Source organism: Anser cygnoides, chromosome Z (assembly GCF_040182565.1).
Source record: "Anser cygnoides isolate HZ-2024a breed goose chromosome Z, Taihu_goose_T2T_genome, whole genome shotgun sequence".
Lineage (NCBI taxonomy): Eukaryota > Metazoa > Chordata > Aves > Anseriformes > Anatidae > Anser > Anser cygnoides.
Window position 1 is genome coordinate 58,979,664 of NC_089912.1, and position 23,954 is coordinate 59,003,617.

Genomic DNA, 23,954 nt, shown 5'->3' on the forward strand with positions numbered 1-23,954 from the left:
ACACTGAACTACACCAAATGGCTGTCTCTTATGTTTTCACCTAGTTATCTCTCGTTTGTGCTAGGGTGTGGAGGACCCCAGGTAATGCCAGAATGGATGTTGCATCTGGCTCCCCATGGGCAGCCTCTCTATCGCACATTTCTTTTGGCCACTTGATTGTCTGGGAAAGAGAAGAATACATTTATAACTCCCGAAGGGCTAAGTTACAACCCATTGCTCTACAACTATCTCTGTCTGCATAATATGCATTTCCCTTCATGCAAGGAGCTCTCAAGATGGCAGCATAACAATTTTACATTCTCTCAACACAAAAATAGCATCCCATTGCTCCTGGAAAGATGGGATGTGCATGCAAGGGAGCAAAACGTTGTCCCTCACATGCAATAAAACTAGCAAACTGCAGCAGATTGCAGAGTGTGTTTCTGCAACAGGCAATTGCAGTGACACTCTATGTGGGACTGGAAGGTTGTGTTTTACCTTTTGGAAATTCTCTATATTACTGAACTAATTGCTGAAAAGTTCACAATTCAGATTGCTGTTCATTTGGTAAGGGGAGTTAACAGTATCTTAAACCTCCCAATCCACACTCTTTGCTTTCAGGCTTAGCAAAAATAAATGAATGCATAAATAAAAAGGATTAAGCTGTGCTCAGAAAATTCCAGTCTTGGAACAATAGCTAGGCTCTTTAAAGGTTGGCAAATGCATAGCTGGAGGCATGATTTGCAAGCACAAGCATTGTTTCCAGTACCTGTAGCAGGGGAATTCCACTGCCTCGCTTTCTGGCTGTCCTTCTTCCCTCACTATCACTTTGGCAAGGTACCAGCCACTGCTTCCTCCTTTGCCATCATGCCCTATCCTCACCCTCCTCACCTGCTTCAGCGTTACTGCTTCAACGAAGAATTCATCAGCCTTTGAGAAGGAGAAAGACAAAAAGGTAAAGCAGTATTTCTCCTCAAAAACAAACAACCCAAATTTATTACTGCAATCAAACCAACATCATCAGCATGCTGTAAGATAATTCTTCACGAGATGAAGGGGTAAGTACAAACTAATTTACCAAAGAATGAAAGCTTGAATATTTGTGCTAGAAGTATAATATTAGATTTACAAATATACGATCTGTCAGCATTTTAAATCTTCCACATCATTGCTTGCCCTCCACAACTGCAAAGAAAAAAAAAAAAAAAAAAAAGAAAACTAATTTGATTATTAAGAAGTTTACTCAGAGAGGCAGGAAATCCACACTCAAACCCCCGTTTGGATATTAGCTTTCTGGGAGAACCTGGGCAGGTCACTCTAGACCAAATCCTCAGAGGTATTTGGAGGTACAGTTTGAGGACACCACCACACATTAAAATGAGCTGACATGGACTACTGAGCACAATCTGGTCTCCCAACACTTCCTCGCATGCAGGTGTCAGATGTGCATGCACAGGGGTATTTCCAGGTGCTCAGGAGCCTGATGTCTATGTTGTATTCAGAAGCTGGTGTGAACCTAGCCCAGGAGCTAAATACCCTTAAATACCCATACAAACCAACAACCAGGCACCACTGCAGTGGCTACCCTCTGGCTGAGATGCTGTCTTAGGTAAGAGAAAGCTAAACAAATGTGGCAATTTGCTCATTCTTTATCATCTCCCAAAAGCCTGTGAAGCACATATGACAGTAGCAAATACCCACTTAGCTCCTGGAAAGCATGGTGGCCTGATAATGGTGTTCAATTGGAGAAGAATAATAATTATAAATAAAATCATAGTTTCTTCCATCATTCAGGACTCAAAACTGACCTCTAAAATACAGACAACTAAACATACTATCACTGTTTCAAAACTTAATGATGTGCTTCTATTCACAAACAACTGTTACTTATAAACTCAAAGCTGCTACTTGGGGATTTAAGTTATCAAGACCTCACTGAGTCAGACTAAGTCAATGAAGTCTGATTCATTAGGTCTGATGTTCATCTTACTTATTAACGGCTGATATAAATTAATGAGTAAGTAAATGGATGGAACTGAAGCAAGGCAAACACCTAATTTAAAGACATCTTTAAATTTTACCATCTATACAGGCTGTTAGTTTGCATCTGCAAGCAAACTTTTCAAGTTAAATTGGTAATCAAGGTGCTATTGGTTTAAGTGGTTGTAGATTAAAGACTGCACTGACTTAGTCACATTTCTTTATAATGGCGTATCTGAGTTAATCAGTGTAGATATAGTTGTTCAGTCTCTTGAACATATGAGCTCCATGTTTGTCAGGATCAATCCATAAACAGCTTTCAATTCACTCACAAGCTTTCAGCTCCTCATGCCAAAAGACCAGTTATTCATTAACAGATTCCAGTTTGGTTTATATCATCTGGATACTATTAATCACATGAACTGATTTCCAAAATTATTCTTCCTATTTTCCTGTTTTTTTTTTTTTCTTTTTTACTTCATGAAGCTATAGCTCATTTTGTTGGGATTAAATAATACAGTAATAATAATAATAATAATAATAGTCTGTGTTCAAAATAACTTCGGTCTTCTGTGACCAAGTATCTTTTTTTTTTGGACTCCATTGAAACAGTCTTCAAACCAATATGACTCATGACTCATTAAGACTTCCCCAAATGACAAAATGACTCTCTTTTATAGTTTGGACCTACTTTTAAAAAATAAATAATCTTATTATGCAAATACATAGGCAAAAATACAATGTTTGCAGTGCCTATGTCTGCAAACATTTATATCATGTAGAAGCAGAATGAAATTTACCACTATGTAAATATCATGCGTTTCCACAGACAAGTCTTAAAAGCACAAGAAAAAAATAATAAAAGTTATTTTAAAGTCAAAAAAAATCAGTGATCTCAGTGAAGTATTGGAATTTCTGAACACCCAAAGGTAAATGCAAAGCATTAATATATATTTCAGAAGCCTAAATTCAATGGTCAAATTTGAAAATATGACCTCCTTTCATCTTCATTTTCTTTCCTTTCCAAATCTTCAACCAAATAATGACACAGAAGATGGGAAATCTGCAGAGTTCTGTGATCAGATTCTCAAACTCTCCTCCTCCAGGGGGTACTGATTACATTTTATCAGTTTAAGTCAGACCCTAGAGATCCAATGTGTACCTCGTAATTGAATATATATTAAGTAGGTTGACCCCTTAGATCAGATCTGCACATTATTTGCTTGTTAATGCAGCAGGCGCTTTAGCTACAGATTGACATCTTCATTATCTCTGTCTTTCAGTAGGATGGGCTCAGCCTTCGTTTCAGGCCATTTGCCCCCTCTTTCAGGACCCGACCATACAAAACACGTTGACCAAGAGACTGAATATTTGACATGGAAACTGATGCACTGTTGAGGTGAGACTGGGGGAAATATAAAAAACACATTAAGCTTTTGGTTCTGATGTTCACATTAAAAAATTTTTTTTTTCCTTCCTTTGCCCCAGAAGCCAAATTTGTGCAATCACAGATGGAGGGGGAAAGGCATCCCCTTGTTCTTGGAAGATGGACAGCTTTCCTGGAAGCCTTCTCCAGACTGAAGACACAACTTCAACAGCCACTACTTAGCTGGGAAGCAAATCAGGACGCTTGTGTATGACAATACAATTGTCAAGCAAGGGTATACTGTCCCTAATCTAATCCCCCTTCCCAAAGCAACCAGTATGATACCCTGCAGCTATGATTTCCTTCTCCCTACTTTCCTAGGCCAAACCAGCAGGGAAATCAGCCAGGTTTGCAAATGCACATCTTCAGAAAAAACAAACATCTACAAACCATCACCAGCTTTGTTTGGCACTTTCAAGCCCATCTTAAGGAGCTGCTGCGTGAACTTACATTGCCTTTCTCGAATTTATTGACGTTGTTGATGCATTTGTAGAGAACCCGTTCTCCCGTGTCTCCCTGCTCACCGATGAGGCAGACGAAGACATTGGCATCTGTGCCGCTGCCGCTTACCATCCCTGTGCAAACTGTCACTCGGTATTTTATCACTGTGGAAGCATAAATTAATAAAGCAATTTCAGCAACACAGTTAATTGCCATTTAAATTTACAGCATTTTCCACAAACTTGCAATTAATTTTAAGCGTTCACACTTCCAATTGATAATCCTGTATGTGTGTTGACTTTCATACTTCCATGTTATCACTAGGAAAAGAAAAAAAAAAGAAATAAATAAAAAAAGAAGGCCTGAAATGTTAAGAAAACCCATAAAACCCCTCCAAAGAAGCATATGGAAGTGCCTTCCCCTTTGTGTAAACTTCACAAACTGGAGTGCACGGCTTTCTTGGGGCCTCACCCCAGGTCTCCTGCCTCCCCTCCCTGTTGGGCCTTGTAACAAGTTGTTCAGGGAAAAGCCTTGGTTTTGGCATCCATGGGCATGGCAGGCAGAGAAAAAGAGTCAAAAAGAGTTAAATGGTACGCTGGCTACATGGTGGGGGCAACAAGTCCAGCTGGTCCCATCTCCCTGGGACTCCCTGCAGTGCAGGAGGCTGGATCGTGCCTTGTCTCCTTGTCACCTCTGAAATATTTCTTCAGGATTTTCTGGTGGGATTTTGGGTCACCACCTTCCTCCCCCCACCCCAACCTCAGCTGTGACCTCCTGTTCTGTTGTGGGAGGGACTTCCAGAAGAAATGTCGCCATGAAGGACCAGCCCACAGACCAACATTCGTGGAAGGGAGACCAGAAGCCCAGGATCACTGAATTTCGGAGGGGTGCAGACAGCCCTGTGAGCAGCTCAGCAGAGGGAGGTGTGATCCCTTCTCCATGGCAGACAGGATCACGATATCTCCCCGGGTCTGACCTCTGTATACTCAAACCCCACGCTTTTTCCTTAATGCTGAGTGAGAGCCTGTCCTTTAGATAGGGACTTGCTGATGGAATGAGCTCCTTCAACAAGCAAGGAGGCAGCACAGAAGAACCCATGTCTTGGATGATTTCAGGGAGTTTCTATCATTTTTCCAGGCAGAACAAGAAGCAATGCTCCAGCCCTGCCTCCCAAATCCCCACGTGCGGGTGTCACATCTTGCCTCCTCTCAGCACAATTGCTTCTTACAGGAGAGAGTCTGCATTTGAGTTCAAGCAGCCCTCTCCACAGCTGATTAAAAATACATTTCAAAAACAAATTTATTTACATTTTAATAACCTCTGTAATTACCATTACTCTTCCTCTTCTGAGGAACAGTTCAGCTGCATGCAGATCACTGAGTTTGTTGGAAATTTCAGGAAAGAGGGGACTTGTGGTCTGTAGAGTGTGGAGCCCCACTGGCTGCTTCAGCAGAAATGAAAGAAAACCCAGCGGCCATCCTGAGCTCTTCTGCTCTCCAAAATTCTCCCTCCATGTGCATTTAATTCTTGTGACCCGAGGTCAAGATAGAAGTGACCACTTCAGGAAGCCAACACAAAGTTCTGTGGCTTGCCTTAATTAAACTTCCAGTTTGAGCATAATTTACCCAATAAATATTTCTGATTGCTCATGCATACTGAAAGATAGCTAATGCTCTTGCATGACTGTTCTCTGCAACTGTCTATACATTTATACATTTAGCTGCATAAATGTGCATATAATTAAATAAAACTGTAAAGTGCAAAAATGATTGTTAAATTTTAGATAGGTTTTCAGCTAAGCATGCAATCCATGAACTTCACTTCAAACCTAGCCTTTCCTGTTTTAAGGAAGACTGGAGAAAATATGAAATAGAAAAAAATACAGCTCTGGGAACAGCGATGCTATGGCCAGATCTCTCCCACCTCCCAGCAGAGAGAAATCTGCTCAGAGTCAGAGCCTGGGATTTCTGATGCCTCATGCAGCTAATGATGCACACAGAAAATACTGCAGAGAGAAAGTGCCAGAAAGAGGAGCTAATTGAATGGCACCGCTCTGTCCGTGCATCCCTTAGACAAAGAGGTTTTTTTTTTCCTTTTCAGGCCTCAAGTGAGCCCCTGCACAGAGCCCATGGCTCTCACCTGGCATGACTTCAGTCACCAGAGTCCCCTCTGCAGGGAGCTCCCGCACGATCTCATTGTCGTCTTCATTTATATCTAGCCAGCGGCCGCAGTTGAATGAGTATTTTTCTTTTGTCAGCGTTTTCAGCAGAGTTACCTTCATTAAACCAAAACACCGCGTGAGTTCAGAGGCTTAGAGACAAAAAGCAACCAGCTCCTGACAGGGCTGTGCCTGGGAAGCAAGAGCAGGTCGCAGCAGAGAAATAACACACATTAATAACGAGACTGTCACAGCGCACCCGGGCGCCTTCCGAAACGAGCACGGGCTGTCATAGCTGAAGCCTCTTTGTTCCTCTTTTCCCCCATCACTCCATCGCCCTGTGAAAGTTTTGATGGATACTGTGGCCCTGAGTAATTACTTGTCATATGCCACCTCGTGCCCAGACAAAACACAGGTAATCTGTTTCCTCAAATGGAGATGGAGAGAGGCAGAGCAGGCAGGGTGTGCTTGCTAATGCGTTTATTTTTAAAGCTTGGTTATTGTGATGGCTTTGTTAATCACCAAGGAGAACGGGTTTTGTAGGAAGTAATCTTCTACCCTTTGGGTAAGCCTTGATGACCTACACATTTGCCACTGACAACCTGGGTCCTAACATTTACCCTACCCAAAGTAAAGGGCAAAAATAATAAAGAAATTTTATGTAAAATGCAGTTTTCTGGCTTCTCTGCAACACTGTAGCCCTGTTTCTCTAGCACTAACAAATTGAGGACCTTGGTTCTAGTTTTCAACCATTAAGTCAAACTGCAGAATGGAAATACTAGCTCAGTCCTGATTAGAGATTAAAAAATAAATAATAATAATAATAATAAATATTAGGGATTATCAGGGAAAAAAAGGCAAACAATGAAACAGAAACTGTTGCTGTGCTACTGTATAAATCCAATACAAAGCAAATCTTGGACAGTATTTGCACTTCTGGTCCCCTCAGCACAAAATCAGTGCATAGCATTTATAGGAAACACAGAGAAAATGACAACAAGGGTGGTCAAAGTTGTGGAGTGTCTTCCAAATGAATAAGAAGCAAATAAAGTAGGAGTCTGCTGATGGCTGGAAGAGCACCTAAAGGGAGGGTATGATAAAGGTCTCCAAAATCACAGGTGGAATAGAGAAGGCAGAGGGGGTTAATTCTCTCTTTGCTACAAGAAATAGCAGACATCAAATGATGCTAGTAGAGCAAAGTTCAAAGCAGACAGAAGGACATCACCAACATGTGAAGTCCTTGCTGAAAGCCATTATGGTTGCTAAAAGTTTAAATGTTCAAGGGGAGACAGAAACTTGAGCAAATAAATGGAAGAGAAACCTGCTAAACTCTTTGTATTTAGTAGATCTGCTCAGGAAGCAAGTCTCCAACTGGGAAAAGTCAAAAGATGGGAGAATATTAGGGGAATATATCATAAATGCTTTCCCTTTTCTTACTGTTCTCTAATCATGCACTTATGTGACATAGGAGAGAAGGCATTGGGCTAGATGGATATTTGGACTGAATAGTACGGTTCTTCTTGTAGTAGAAAATGTATGCTTGCCCGAAAGTAGAGTAAGCCCAGCATGAAATGTGAGAGGACTGGAACCTGTTAAGGAACCATTGTTAAGTTTTCAGCTGGAAGTTCTGGGATGCTATAATGTATACACGAGCAGTGGGATTTATGTGCCGTCAGCCTGATGCATCCAGAAAGTGTCAGACTTGCTGTCCACAGGCAAATTGAGTTCTGGCATCATCACCGTATTTGGTCAGGCAGTTTGGCCCAAAGTGAATCCTAAATACATTACAGTATCACAGATTTCTAGGTTGGAAGAGACCTCAAGATCATCGAGTCCAACCTCCGACCTAACACTAAGTACTCCACTAAACCATATCGCTAAGCTCTACACCTAAACGTCTTTTAAAGACCTCCAGGGATGGTGACTCCACCACCTCCCTGGGCAGCCCGTTCCAAAGCTTAATAACCCTTTCGGTAAAGAAGTACTTCCTAACATCCAACCTAAAACTCCCCTGTCGCAACTTTCGCCCATTCCCTCTCGTCCTGTCACCATGCACGTGGGAGAATAGACCAACCCCCACCTCTCTACAGCCTCCTTTAAGGTAACTGTAGAGAGCGATAAGGTCGCCCCTGAGCCTCCTCTTCTCCAGGCTGAACAAGCCCAGCTCCCTCAGCCGCTCCTCGTAAGACTTGTTCTCCAGACCCCTCACCAGCTTGGTCGCCCTTCTCTGGACTCGCTCGAGCACCTCGATGTCCTTCCTGTAGTGAGGGGCCCAAAACTGAACACAGTACTCAAGATGCGGCCTCACCAGAGCCGAGTACAGGGGCACAATCACTTCCCTAGACCTGCTGGCCACACTGCTTCTTATACAGACCAGGATGCTGTTGGCCTTCTTGGCCACCTGGGCACACTGCTGGCTCATATTCAGCTGACTATCAACCAAAATTAATCAACATTATGAGATCCTTCTTTTCTTCCCTGAACACAATTTCTGTGCGGGAGAAGAAGACATACGTAGGGAAAGGTCAAGCTATGGCAAGTCTAAGCATTCTTGCTTACCATCTGCAGACAAACTGTTCAACAAAATTGCACTGGCCTGATGTCTGACCAGCACTTTCTTTTTAATAAAGACCACAGCCAGACACCTTCTCCCACCGTGTGGAGGACACCAGAGTACTCTTCCCACTGGAGCGGCGTTTGGCTGTGTATGCTTTCACAGCTCCCTGACAATGCAAGAGAGTAGAATCTGTCAAAGCATGTCAGAGGCATGCAAGACAAATCTCTAAGTGGTAAATTGTGATTTATCATCACAGTTATTTATGGCTGAAGAGCAAAGCGTATGTTTTCTTAAGTGCAGAGAAAGTCTTCAAAGCACTACTGAAGGAGTATGGGTGAAGCTCAGAGATGAACTTGCTGCTCTGCAGACCTAGGTGAGGGCTGACAGTGTGGTAGATCGTTGCTGGTGGAACAAAGAAAATGTGTCTGGAGATCAAGCAGATCACCGTGTTTATCCCCCAGACAGCACAGTGCTGCTCTCTGCTGCACAGCCTCCATGGGCTCCTCCAGTCTGCACAGGTCCACCTCCGGCAACAGGGCTGTCATCACTTCAGGTCTACTGTATAGTAGGAGCCTCCCATAAGTCAGTCTGTCTCTATGACCAGCCTAAATAGGCCATAAAAGGACCGGTTTGCCACTCTTTACAGTAGCAATCTCAAACTAGCAAGATTTCTGAGAAGCAAGGGGAAATCTTTCTGGCGGCGTTGAGGGGGGACTACAGTGGCCTGACGCTGGAAAGAAGGGGGGAATGCACTTTTCACCATTGATCTGGGCTGTTTGGAGCTGCCCCTTCACATTGCTCTCATTTCCCATACAAAGCTGAGCTGAAATGAGAGGGATGGGAAGGAATTTCCTCCCAGAATCATGCACTGAATCCATCTCCCTGCATATTCTTGCCCAGGCTTCACTGTGCTCTCCTTTACATCTTGTTTTCATGCACGATTTCCACTTCCACCCCTCAGTCTGTAAATGGATTCACCTTTGACCACTGCACATCAAACTCAGCTGCCAGCTGAGGAAAACAGCGACCCAGGATTGACATGACACACCTCTGTGACCAATGTGCTTTGTCAGGTGTATCCTTCCTTGCTGTCCTCTCACCTTATTCAGATGCCAGCCAGCAAAAGGATTTCTTTTCTCGTGCCATATCCGAAGCTTATAAAATGTGCCCAGATCAGGGAGCTCAATCTATAGAGGGGGAAACAAAAGAGCTTTATACATTTTTGTAAGTTAGCAAAACATCCACACCAAGGACACCACTGAACACTTTTTAAGAGACAAATGAGAGAGAAGTTGAAAACTAGACTAAAATACTAATGTTCTTTAAAAGTAATGAACCTTACCCCACAGAGACAACTCGTGGCCTCTCTTTTCAGGAGGGGAGAACACAGAGACTGAATTCAGACACTCTTGATCATGAAAGCTGCTTAAAACCATTAAGAGCTAAAAAGAGCTAAAGCCTGCTCTCAAGCAGGGCCTGCAAAGCAGAGCCTTGTTTCCTCCAGAAGGCAAGCTGTGGCTGCTGATGCAAAAAGGGTAAATATTTTTGCTACAGCCACGAATTAAAATCCCTTGTTTCTCAAGGTTTCCCTGACCAGCCCCCAGTTAAATTTGGGAACATATTTTTTCCTAAAAAAAAAGCAGATGAGAATACAAGAAGACCCTCACCAGCATCCAGACTCAACGTGCCATTTAAGTTCAGCCCATAACATTCATGGAGGCTGAAGACCAGATCACAAAGGAGAGGAAACACTTCTATAAATTCTCCTGTAAATAGCTAATTCTCATTTAAAAAGACATGGTCTAAATGGATGTGAGTGGGGTTGAAGGTAATGACTATTTCCTTCAGGAGCCACAGAGAAGATGTGGCAATTAAGTACCACCATAACTTGAAGTCATCACCACCTGAGCAATGTGGAACACCAGCCTAAGCCCTGCTTGGAAAAGACAGGCCACATCCACAGGTGAGGAAATCATTTGCATCACCAGCAAACTGAATGACTTCATGTCCACTTCAGAACGATATATAGAGGTAAAGGTCTCATGATGTTGGTTTTCTCTACAGAGCTGACTCTAATGCCCTGGAAAACAATGCTAAGTCAAATTTATTACTAGCATGAGATTCACACCATGAATTTGTCAGTCTGTCCAGTTTCAAAATTGTCTGAATTGTTGTCCAGTTTCATCTCGTCTGACTTCCCCTTGTCTCCATAAATCTGGAAAAAGATGGTGGCGTCTGTCCCTGCATTTTTAATGTCACTTGTCCAGATCCACAGAGACCAGGGACTTTCTGAAAGCAAACAAACAAACAAATAAAACAGAATTCTTTCTTTCTTTTCTCTGGGTGGTAGAGAGGGCTGGATGGTAGCAAAGCAAATCAGGACATTTTATCCTTTTCTGCACAAACATAATCAGCTGCCACTTGGCATACAGAAATGAAATTGCCTAGAATTATAATTCTGTGTTTCCATTTAAAATAAAATGTGAAAACACATAAATCATCTTTTTGCAGGTGAGCCATATTCTTCTGTGTCGTAAATTACTAATAAGGTAAGGACCCAAGGATGTGCTCCATCTTTGTAGCTTTGGTGTACTTCTCCAGCACCTACAACTCTAGCTTCCAACACCATTACCTCCAGTGACTTTACATTGGTTTTCATCAGAGGATGGCTGCACATATGAGAAATTGATATTATTTCTTCTGAAGAGCCCCTCATCCACATTCTTTATTGGTAATACTGTATTTCATATCTGCAGCACCTACAGGAGAAGGAACAGGTTTCTTTCCTGACTCATACATCAGCTGAATTATTAACAAATCCTAATGAAAGAGTTGCTAACCCTTTCAGTGTGACCCAGCCCGCATGAGCACAGATTGACCTTCAGAGCCCAGAATGGAATGTAAAAGTACGATGACGTGCATATAAATTAGACTTTTACTGATCTCCTCGGCGTTTGATTGCAAAAAGATGACAGCTACCAAAAAAAAAAAAAAGGGTAAAAGCAAGTTTTCTTTTAAAAAAAGTTTCACCTCTATTTTAATAATATTCAAAACGCTCATGAAGACTCTCCTCCGAAAATCAGCAGCGAGCTTTATCTGAGCAGCAATGAAGCAGAGCCAAGTCAGCGCACAGCACGTGATGCAGCAGCCTGGCCTCCCCGGGGAAAAGAACAAGGGCAACGGGGACACCAGAGACCACTCTTGTCTGCAGGGTTTGGCCCCTCTGACCTTTTGCTGAGGGAAAGGAGAAGTGATGTGTGCAGGGAGGGGTAAGGGGGGCTTGTACAGGGATTAAATGCTGGTAGAGGTTTGTCAGGGAGAAACCACACAGGGAGAAGTTGGTGTGAGACAGGTCTGCAGGGACCGGGTGTCCCCCAGGCACCCATCATTTGTCTCCTGGGGCTTGTGGACACCTTCCCCCATCCCTTATCTGCACGCCCCTTCACATCCAGGCAGTTCGGGAATTCTCAAAGCCAAAGCAAATATTCCCCCAGGGTACGAGCACCAGGGAGAGCTAGACCTGACACAACTGTTTCCCGATAACATTCAAGATAAGGAAGCAAAAAAGAGACTGGGGGTAAACACGAGCTACACGCCGAGCTCCAGTCCGTTGGGGGAGCAGCCTGCAGACGCTGTGCAGGGACTGATTTCACCATGGATACCCAAAGCGAGGATGAACCAAGCTTTGATCAACTTGCAGAAAGGGACAGTCCTGCATGCACAGGGAGATAGGCGAGATGACATAATAGGTCTTGTCTAACGCCGAGTCTTACGCTTCTATAATCTGCCAGCTAAAGGTCACGGATTTCTCAGGGCTAATGCTCTCTGTCTATCTCCTGCACTGCGGCAGCAGGGGAATTAGCCTGTCAATAACAATCAGAGCTGATAATAGCGGGTTAAAGGTTACAGATGCTTTAGTTAAATGGACCGAAGCAGAGGCGCAATGTGGTTGTAACACCGACTAACATTTAGATACAGCTTATTTAAATGAACTGCTGCTTAAGCAGGAGCCCACCCGAAGCATCCGGATTAAACTGTGTCTATTATCCTAATTAAAATGTTCTGCTCACACATGCACACCGACGCAGGCGAGAGAGCAGTGACCCAGTGTTTGGCACAAACCCCTTCAGTGCAGCCGGGTGCCGGAGCGGTGCGGGTAGAGCATTGCCCTGCACCGGCGCTGCACCTCCACACAAACACGTGTGCCTGCCCCCTGCTAGAGAAAAGGTTTCAAATACCCTGCACACATGTCACATTTGGCAGCTGGACAGGGCTAAGAGATGTTTTTTTTCTTCAATAACCAAGAGTAAAATGTTGATTTCAGCAGGAAGCACAAACCACCATGAATTAGATTGGTTGCATGATTCCCAGTTTGTGTTTTGCTTCCTGTTTTCCTCCAGTTTTGTCCTTTTAGGTTTTGTTTCGTCCGGAGCAGCCATGCTTTGCTTCTGTAGTGGTACAACACGTAGCCTGGCTTGTCTGCAAAGGTGAGGTGGAGGCTGCGGCAGCCCCAGCCCAGTGACCCTAGGAAGGCTGCCAGGTCCAATTCCTTTTTGTAAGGAAATGAGTGCTGTTCTTCAGAACATTTTTAAAGTTTCATTTTTATTTTTTGTTGTTTGTTTTTTAAGTGCCCAGACAGGATGTTCGAAGCCAAAAGTCTCACAGGACCCCGTTCATTTATACATCTACTTTATCATAAGTCTACCCGTGTCATGGTAAATGGGTGGCACGCAACGTGTTGTCACTTGGTGAGGGGTGGGGGGGGAGGTCACAGGAGATACTGGGCACTTGTACCTACTTTTCAGTCTTCTCTGGCGCAGGGAGACCATTTCATAGAGTTCCCTCTCTATGAGGCCATCTCCTTCATCTTCGTCCAGCCATTTCCCACACGGGAAGGTTTGCTCAATACCAGTGAATGGACAGTAAACCACCACCTAGGGAAAGAGACTGGAAAGGTGAGTTTATATTCAATCTCTGGCAGCCCACAGGACCCTGGTACTGACATCTTAAGTAACTGATGCAGACAGAGCTGGGGATCTTGGTCCTGCTTTCAAAGCCAGGCTTTATTGGCCTTTCTGGCCAACATTAACTATACTGGTTGCACAATTCCCAATCTGAAATATGTCTAAGACCTTTCTGTCTTGTTATTCACACCTCTCCAGAATTACACCAAAATGAGTCATGCAAGAAGAGGCAAAACAGCTGATGTTGTACATATCCCCACGTCCCATCATGCTCCACTACCTCCCAGTAACAGCTGTGACCAGCCACTTTTTTTTTCTGGGCTCCAAAGCGGCATCTAAAAGCTTCAGAAAAGTCTGAATTTAGATGATAACTTTGAAATGCTCAGCACAATCCAAGACTGCATTTTTGCCTGGCCTATTGGGCAAACATCTGAAGGTGCTTTTGGTGCTGAGCAAAAAATAATCTCTGTCTTCATGACTGCAAAGAGACAATCAGTCCAATTAGTAGGTGATTGATTTACACATCTAATGTGCCTTTGAGGCAATCAGCTACTGCCATGCATTATGTATAATATTGACTTGCTAAACTGCGGATATTGTCATCCAAATAAAGGCAGACTTTTTTTTTTTTTTTTAATGAACTTGTTTGGTTGTTGGGGTCAGGTTATGAATGAATAGGAAACAGCCTGAGAGCTGCCTACAGACATCTTAGTCTCACCTTCTCACAGTACCAGCCAGAACTGACGCCACAATTATCATGCCCAATGGTGACCCTGCTGAGAGGGCTGAGAAGAGCTGCTATCTCCACATTAAAGAGATCTGTCCTGGCACGCTCAAATTCACCTCCTTCCAAGAAAATCTTCCCACTGTTCTTTAAGCCTTTGGAGCCATGGAGGATTACGTGGATCTTGGAGTTTGTGCCAGCTCCTCTGATATCTCCTGTCACTACAGCAACGTTGTACACAATACCTGAAGGAATCAGGAATTCAGTTAGGAAGAAAAAGAAAAGCTGAATGTAAGATTTTTTTTATTGGATTTACATTGGGCTGTACTGATTTCCCACTGGTCTTTTTAACTTTCAACTTGCAATGCAATGCTTCACTTGTTTTTGTTCCACACATACCTCTGAGAAATGCATGGCTACCTTCAGAGAGTCTGAGAGAAACAAGTTTGTGCTGACAAACTCCCTGTCACATGGCCCAATGGAAAAATACTTTTTTTTTTTTTTAAATCACCATATGGTGACAATTAGGTGAAAAAAAAGGAAAAAAAAATGAATTGGCGGTTAAGTTGCTTGATTTTGAGAGGTCCCAAGCACCAGATATGTCAGAAGATGCTTAAAGGATGGAGAGTTGTTGCTTCAAACAGTGGTGGTGAGATTTGTAGCTTCACAAAACTCTGGAAATGTGAGAGAGAGGTCTCAGCAAAGATCTCAGCAAAGCAAGACTTGGGAGAGGTATTGTCCCAGCTAGAAAAAAGAAACATATTTCTGAAAGGAAGTCTATTTGCACAGAAGTTTGCTTGTTTTTTCCATTGTAACTGTTAGGCTAAGAAATATACCATTTCTTCCTGCAAGCCTTATTTCTCAGAAAGCTCTTTGGCAGGCATATCTTAGACCCATATCATGGTGGTGAGTAAGGAGACACCTGTGTAGGTATAACGGTGTTTAAGGGACCAAGTATAAAATAGTTCAGGTCCAAGATAAGTCGTTCCTTTGCTAACGTCACCCAGGAATTTCAATAGGTTCTTTGGACTAAGCAAAAACATCAGAACTCACTCTTTTCTAAACAACCACCTCTTTCTTTAAAGGTTACATTAAAAATTGTATTTAGGCTTCTTTTCCCATACATATGGAATATCTTCAACAGGACTCATGAGAGCAGGAAAAGTACACATTTATGAATGGTAAAAGAATAAAGGAAGCTTCTATTAAATTAATTGCATGTTAGTGGAAAGATTTCTTTCCCCCTTCTTCTCTCCATTTTTCCCAGCATGTATCCTGCAGTCAGGATTCTGCACCCAAATCACTTTCTTTGTGCACATGCAGGGAGCAATACAAAGACCACAGATGTTGTAAGACCATAAAATGACGTAAGGAACACCACAGTCAAAGTGTTTACCTTTATACTACTGAATAAAAACAGGCCATATAATATCCAAGACATCTTCTGCACCATGGTAATTTATTTTATTGACTTTATAGGCAGGTTTCCCTTAACAATGACATAGCATTTTGTTTTCTCTGCTTTAACCACATTAGATAATAAAAAAGCCAGTTCTGGGGCTCAGCATCACCCTTCTTGTTTTGTAAAAGGATGCACAGCTCCCCAAACTGAAGTGTAACATGCCTTACTGTGAAGCACCTTGGTGACTGTGGGATTAGCAGCTGTGTGCCTTCTGGAGGCTGGTGAGTGGCTTGCACAAACACATGCTGGACTTTTCATCCTTTGCCCGTCATTCCCTTATCCAGGTGTATGGGGTGACAGATCAGCATGTAGGTCCTGTGCAGCTTCACCAGCGAGACGTGGAGGGGGGAAGGGGAAAGACAGTTCAGGGACCTTTGCAACAAAACTGCCTGTCACCAACATCTGGCCCAGTGTAGGTGTCCCTGAGCACAAGGCATTCAATCTTCTAACAAAAACATGGCTAGAAGCAGCAATTAGACTTTTGTATCCTCGCATTTCCCACCATAGATTCAGCACATGCCTTTACCTGTGGCTTCAGTGCCCCCTACAAGGATGTCCCTCTGGATTTTTCCATCATCTTCGTCTAAAGCAAACCAGCGCCCAACTGGGAATTGGTACACGCATTTATTGCCAATGTCTTCAATGATCACCTAAGAGGAAAGAAACAGCACTTTGCAAAATACATGTGGAAAATACAAAGGTGTTAGACATAGAAACAAAGGCGTTAGACAAAAAGGTGACAGAAGAGCAGGAGCTGAACGTACACGCTCTCACCTGACTTTTAATATATTCAACACTCAGGCAGATCCCTCGCCACTCCCTAATTAGCACAGATAGAATTTCAGACAATCAGTGAGTAAAAAACAGGCTTTTTTCTTTTTTCTTTTTCTTTTTTTTTTTCCCTCCAGTGAACTCAATCTGCATCTCTCGCAGTGTATGAGACCAGATGTCTCTGCTAGCAAGACCAGCTGGCTGTCCTGTCTTCCTTCTCTCCAGAGCCCCTTTGCTGGCTACTCTTCTCCAGCAGCTGAATGGCAGCTCTTTGTTCTGCTTTGGGAACAGGCTGTCTCCGTTCTCTCTCAGCTTCAGAGCCTTGTTATGAAATAATACCAAGGAATTTTAGGACAAATCAAGACCGTTGGATCAGCTTGTGTGACCTAGTAATACCTTCTTATCCCACTCAGTGACTCCGGGATGGAAACACTTGCAAAGACAGCCTTGAAACCCTGGGGTAGAAATAGTTTCTCGTTTGGAACGATTTGGCTCTTAGCTGTACTCTAGAGACATATTCTGCTGCAACAAGGCAGGAAACAATCTTCCTCCTTAATATTAGATTAAGCCAGTGTTAACCACTTGGAGTTTCTTGCACATCCTGCTGCAAGGCATTTCTTACCACCATTCCTGAAGCTTGCCATAGAGTTACTGCAGTATTCTGAACACACAGTGAAAAGCAAAGAGTACTGCAGATTTTCAGCCAGAAAAGAAGAAATCAAAATCTTTATTTACCTGCATGGCTTATGTCTCAGAGGATGAAAATCACTATTAAGGATAGAAAGTCATTGCTACTTTTCCCTCCTTCTTTTTTTTTCCCTTTTTTTTTTTTTTTTTCCCCTCCCTTAAGAGCAAAAGAGGAGAATCTGGAATCTGTCCTTCCTGATAGACTTGTGAGACCATCCTTTGGGAACCAGTTTCCCATTCTGTCACTCATCCCACACTGTACTATAGCCTGTAGCATCACAGATTCTTGTTGCACCTCCACAGACACGGACAGTAGTGTCTCCTGGGGCTGGGATTGTCAGCATGAGGGAGCAGCACTGTGCTGGCATGTTAGAGACTAAAATATATGAGGTTCAGGAGAAATATCAACATTCAGATTGCCCTCTACCAGCTCATCCTCTTGGGATTCCTGTTAAAGTATTAATTCTATTCATTCATTTATTTAGAAATACAACACTGAGTATAAGCTACACTGAAAGCACAAGAAAAATGAGAGGAACTCTAATGGTGCTTAGCAAGTTCATTCAGGAGTGACAATGTTAGAGTCCCCAGTATTGGAGCAAATTAGAATAAAAACATCAACCAACAGTAGAAAATAATGGGGCTATGGTTTAGCTTCTTCCTCCAAATTTCCAGCTGAATTTGTAAAGCAAAAGCTGCCTTTTACTTAGTTACAAACATCTCAGAGGTTCTGTTGCAGAACACGAGATTAAACCATTGGATGCAGCTAGTCACTGCTTAGGGTAATGGCACTCAACCTACCTAACCAGCATCAAAAATCATATCATGCAGACCACACCTGTACTGCGAGAATGAGGTTTCTTTTTCTTGATTTTCCCTCCTCTGCCTATTACAGGAAGCACAACAGCTCTGATTTTCATCTTCTGCATTCTTCATGGACAGTCAACATAATAACTTTTAGTGCTGCATATCATGATGGTGGAAAAGCATGTGCTAATATTTGCATTGGTAATACATCAAACCACCCTGCTATCTAGGTTTTACAAATTTGGGGTTAGATTAAAGCCAGCAGTGTTAAACTATGCCAGCAGAGGAAAAGAAATAAATAAGAAAAGAGATTAGAGGAAAGAGTCATTTATTTCTTCTTTTTAAATATTCTTTCAGCCATTTCCCTAAAAGCTGCAATACCTTCACTCTTTAGAGCAGGAGATTAAAATGTGGAGGAAAGTGGGAGAGGAAGTAATCTTTGTGGCAAGTCTATATTTTAGTCGTGCCAGAGACAAATCACTTAAATTTTCCCAACCTATAAGTCTCTGCAAGTTTCCAGTGAGAACAGACTCAATATATATTTCTTGGGCTCGGGTATCATTACTGAGTAATGAGTTAAGTCAATAAAGGGGGGGGTGGCTTGGAGGCACTGGCTTGGAGAATTCCCCCTCATCTATCACAGAAACTGCAGTGATAAAGACAAGAGAAATATTAATAGAGCAGGTAAATTCCTGTCTTAACAACTGCACCTGATTTGCAGAAGCAGTGGGCACACACAGCTAAATGATGCACCGCAGTGCCACCAAACATCCCTGCATTTCTGGGCATTGGGCCATTAAAAAGGTAAAAAGTGAGATATTTTGATCCCACGACATGCTTACTTTAAATATTTAAGGAGTAACTAACCTTTGCAAGAAACCAGCCAGCAGAGCCACCCTTGTTATTATGGCCTATATTAATTTTTCTTAATCTTCCCAAATTTGGAGCATCAAGTGTGAACTTGTCCTCTGCTCCCTTTTCAAAGTTGTCTTTGTCATTGTCCAGTTTCCTCACACCTGAAAAATATAAAAATACAAAAGCTGAGGAGCTGTTGGCACAAGTGTGTTTTTTAACTGAAGAAATATTTAGGAATGCCACTGCTGACTAAATCAAATATTCTCCAGGTACCAGATCTCTCTCAGGACCCAAGGTAAAGGCAGAGGACTTTATATTCTAATAAAAAGGCACCTTTCCTTGAGCATAGAAAAGACAAGGATTTTCACTCTAATGTCACAGTTATTTACAGCTTTCAGAGTTTTCAGAAATGTATATCCAGATGGCTCTTGCATCTTTTTTTTTTCTTTCCTTTTTTTTTCCCCCCATCACCACATTTTCCTTTTATATTTTTAATGTCTTTTAAAATGTCCAAACTGTTTAAAAGAGGCTTGGTCACATGCAGCAGATTTTGACATTTCAGGACGCAGGATTCTTCGCCGCATCACACAGGAAGGATTTATTTTCAAATTAAGTCCTGACCAGGGGCATTGGCTTTTCCAGATCTTGCAGGTGCTTATCATTATGAAAAGAATTAAAGCACTGACCCGGGTTGCAACCAGCTCTGTTTCTCTGCTAGTGGCATGAGGGTAGGACAGAGTCTGCCCGAGGCACCTGGCCAAATCTGTGCAGGAAAGGCATCAGAGGGCAATGCATCCCACTTGCCTTTGGAGGGGATGAATCATTTTCTAGAGGTGTTATTCCTCTGGGCACATTTGACAGGGTGCCTGGACAATGGGCTGAGATTTGGACACCCACTTTCAAAAGTCTTTGGAGAGATCAGATGAATCCCCTTGTAAAAGTCTGGAGAATTAATCAAGAATGAGACCTCTTCACTAGGTTTCATAATCTGCTCAAGGACACTTGGCAGGCATCGTATCGTTATTTCTTGACTTTGACAGGATATGTGCAGTACAGAAGAGAGAGGAGATTTGCTAGCTGAGTCTCCAGGAATTTCAACCTGTTCTTCACAATGGTGTGAGCCAGAGACTTTGGTCTGGGCACATCTTATTAGTATTCAGATTAAAATATATTTTTTAAATTAAATTTGAGTTTTTGGACCACTGTTGCAATACATTCTGTATTAAGCAGTAGATACCACCATCAATTTAAAGCAAACTAATAAAAAATGTGGACAAATTATTTTTCTGAATGACCAGACAGGCTCAGACACAACCTGTGCCACACTGAAAGGAGAACATTATCCTTCCAGGGTCAGAGAAAGGAAGGAACATTTGACCAGAGTGGTGGTGGAGTTTTCCTCCTTGGAGATCTCCGAAACCTGCCTGGACGTGGTGCTGGACACCCATCTCTGGGTGGTGCTGCTTGCACAAGGGGCTTAGACCAGATGACCTCCAGCGGTCCCTTCTGTCCTCAGCCACTCTGTAATTCCGTGACATTCAGCACACATCGCATGCACTGTAGATAACACATTGGTTTTGGGACCCTCGGTGAACTGGTGCCTATCACACTGGTTTCTGCTGGTGGTGCATTTTCTCAGGCTTTGGGATTTTTGGTGGCGGGTGACCACAGCCATGCTCACAGCCCCACAACAACTGCTGCCCTGCAGACCCAGCTTCCAGGAGCTGCGGTTGTGAGAAACCCCAGCACTAACAACAGCATTTGTTGTGCCTTTCACAGAGCCAAATTATTCTGCATTTGCCAGATTGCTGCTGTGCGTTGTTCAGACTGCAGGCCTGCAGAGCAGGAAAGAGTATTTTAGGAAACGATTTGCATTTGAATACCTGTGTCTCCTTTCTCACCGAAGATATTAATGAAGACATCCGCATCTGTTCCACTGCCGCTGACTTCACCCGTGAACACTCGGACCACGTATTTGTTGACTGCAAGGAGAGAGGCAGAAATCCCAACTCATTAATAGCTCAATGGTTAAAAAACATAATAGTACAAATCAACTCAGGCTGTGCTGTGCTATCTTAAAAGCACATCTGAACCACCGCTCCTGGATCCTTTTACACTGACCCTCAAACCTTTTTTTTCTCTTCTCCAAAAGAGAAATAAAATCCACAGACAGAGACCCTGTCTCTGACATTGTCCGTGGACAGAGACACAGAGCTCTGGCACTTTGGGTATTCGCTGCTCATAGCAAGAGGCAGAGATCACTCAATTTCAAGCCCTGACATGGTGGGGGCCTTTTTTTTTTTTTTTTTTCCACCAAAAGCTGAAATAGGTGAGAGGAAGGTGCAAATTTTGATGTTGATACATAGCCATTAAGTGACCTCAGACCTACACACAGTCATTGTTTTTTCAAAACATCAATGAGTTGCAGAGCCAGCCATCTGCTCCAGCTCAGACCTGACCCCTGTGGTCCAAATGCTGTCCTAGAGCTATTTTTGCAGCTCAGCTTATATTAAGCCTGGCTGGTGACACCAAGTATTTTGAGGAAAGGTCAGCCACACTTTAGGAGCCCCAAAACCTGAAGGGGACCACCCTGCTACTCTGTCCAGTTAAAAAAAATAAAATAAAAATCCTTTTCAATTTAATGGAAAAGCAGCAGTAAAGCCCAGGAGCTGTGACACTACAAATCTACATCTTGTGTGGCACAAAGGAACGCAAAAATCACACGGGTGAACCACACCATGAACATTTCACACTCCCCAAGTCAGTAATGCAAGCTCTTCAAGGGATCAGGATGGGACTGACATAGCTCCAAAGGACAGCAAGGGTTTGCTCATCTTCTTCTAAAATCAATAAGAAAGCTGCTGTGGCCTTCAGTATGACCATAAGTGGGGCAAACGTGAGCAACTTTCAAAATCTATGACCAAAGCCCACCTGACTACCTTGATCCTCCAAGCAAACTCCACCATGATATGTCTAGTACCATATCCTCTGTGCAGTTCCAGGGCTGGAGACAGGCAGCAAAACACAAAACAAAAAATTATAGAGTAATGCAAAATCTACAGTACGTGACCTGATCTATGCCCTCAGCAAAGCATCCGTGACAGCCTTTGTTAGTGAGTCCTGGCTAGCTGAATCTGCAGGCTCTGTGCTCCACCACCTCCTCCTGTCTGACTCCTGGGCACTCTGCACGTGCAAAAGGGACAAGTGCACAAACCACATCACACACATCTCCCCTGAAAAAAAAAAGCTTTTTGCACCGTGATACAAGGTAAGGAATTTTTTCTCTTTGTCAGGTGAAAAGTTAGTGGAGAAGCTTGTCTGGTCTTCCCAGTCAGCACCAGAAACCACTTAATCCCTTCAGAAGCTACGGACCATCACAAACCCTGAGCTGCCACTCTCAGAGCGGGTCACCTGCCTCCTCCACCTTGATCAGTGTATAGTAAAATTATTCTAAAAGACAGCAGACACTTTGGTGCACATGCTCCCCCTGAGGCAGAGGAAGTGAGAGCAAACGTATGAGGAGAGGTTGTTGGACCATTCCCTGAATTATAAAGATGTGCTCAGCTCCCGGGGTGAGGAGAACAAGGACAGAGCCCAAAGAGAAGAGAAAATCACCTGTCATGGTTTAATGAATGTGCTCCGAAAAGGCTAAAAATCGAGCTGACATTCTTGGCGCCCCATCGCAAAACATGTCATTACAAATAAAATGATAATGATAAAAATACAATAAATACTAAATAACAAGAAAGAGGAGGGCAGAACCTCCTCTTTCAAGGGAGCGATGCGGTAATATTTCTCTTTAACTCTTTTTCTTCAGTTCGAAGAGCTCTCACAACCTGCTGGAGATACACCGACACCAACAGATTTTGTTTGCATTAGCCAAGGATAGAGTCGCTGCAATTCACAGCTCCCATGTGGTTACTGAACTGCTCCAACTAACAGTGACCCGCTGTACATCGGGATCTTCAATCACAGACCACATTTTTCAAGAAGCTTTGCTCTGTGCACCTTCTCTACATTATTTATTCTGATGTCAGTGATTAATTTTCCACTCCGTTTTCCAGGGGCCAGAAGAGCCCGGTAGGATAAAAGGATCCACAGAAGGGCAAGCGTCAGTGGCCAAGGTTAGATTACTCTAGTAGGATCAGGCTTTATGCCTCCGAAGAATAGTCTGGAAGGATGCCTGAACACATGCAGCAAGGGGGACAGGTAGGGAGCAAGCCAACAAAGAGCAATCACCAGCAGTGCCCAGAAACAGGATAGGAAGGGCACCTTGAACAGCTTCTGCAGAAACAGAGCTGATCGGCAAGCAAAACCCTGGCAAAAATCTTGGCCCCTTCCGATGCCTTGAAAAGGTTTTTCCACATTGCTCTATTTCAAATCTAAGACATACAATGTCATGACAACTGCAAGAGTTTCACTCTGCCCCCTTACATATAAGCACGGCATACTCTTGGATGCCTCTCCTCCATGCTCCATACCTGTCCTGCTCAGCTCTGCATGCAGGACCAGGTTTAATTCCATCACATTCAGAGAACAAGCAGGATCAAGCTGAGCTATGCTGGATTTTTGCCACCAGCCTCTCCCTCTCGGCAATCCAGGACTCAGTTACAGCAGAGGGAGCAGCACTTCATGCTGCTCAGGGGTCCTTCTGTGCTTCGTACATCAGCTCATCTTGCAGAATTACATGGTGGAGATGCAAATTTAAACAGAAAGAGATGCTACATCTCAAAAAGGCTGGGAGGATTCAGCTGCTGGGAGCACGCAGAAAAAGGCTCTCATTGTACCCAGGCAGAGATCTGGCTGAAGTCAAGCACCCTCCATTACAAGCATGGGTGGATGCCGTTCCCTACTCTGCAAGCCCTTAATCATGAATTATTTAAAACAGTAACATCATCTTTTCAAAAATACCCACTTGGCTTTTTTAAATCTCAATACATGGCTCCAAGTTCATCTACAAAACAGAGATCAAGATGTTGCCTGGATTTTTTATTTTTTTTTTTTCCCTGAATGCTTCTCCTAGCACCAGGAACATGCAAAATGCTAATGTAAGGCTGGTAAAAGCTGTGACTCCATCTAGCAGTGCAGGCTCGTTGCAGCACAGGCATGGAGAGGAGAGCTTTCCTGGAACTGGAATTAGCAG

General features: G+C 43.2%; 1 protein-coding gene and 1 long non-coding RNA gene across 3 annotated transcripts in view; one reads left to right on the top strand and one right to left on the bottom strand.

The window, feature by feature from the left end:
- The window catches only part of LOXHD1 (lipoxygenase homology PLAT domains 1), a 114,532-nt gene that overhangs the window by 80,287 nt on the left and 10,291 nt on the right, over positions 1-23,954 (bottom strand). For both annotated transcript variants that reach the window (XM_048051463.2, XM_048051465.2), the window contains exons 3-12: positions 20,695-20,793; positions 18,824-18,972; positions 16,218-16,341; positions 14,224-14,474; positions 13,340-13,475; positions 10,670-10,830; positions 9,642-9,728; positions 5,966-6,101; positions 3,836-3,990; positions 749-909 (exon numbers count right to left, since the gene is read on the bottom strand). In XM_048051463.2, the coding sequence (XP_047907420.2) occupies positions 749-909; positions 3,836-3,990; positions 5,966-6,101; positions 9,642-9,728; positions 10,670-10,830; positions 13,340-13,475; positions 14,224-14,474; positions 16,218-16,341; positions 18,824-18,972; positions 20,695-20,793 (1,459 nt within the window). The remainder of the gene's footprint in view (positions 1-748; positions 910-3,835; positions 3,991-5,965; positions 6,102-9,641; positions 9,729-10,669; positions 10,831-13,339; positions 13,476-14,223; positions 14,475-16,217; positions 16,342-18,823; positions 18,973-20,694; positions 20,794-23,954) is intronic.
- On the top strand, positions 904-3,842 carry LOC136788917 (uncharacterized). The gene is made up of 3 exons (XR_010827483.1): positions 904-1,037; positions 3,243-3,358; positions 3,448-3,842. It is a non-coding gene; the product is annotated as an uncharacterized lncRNA (long non-coding RNA).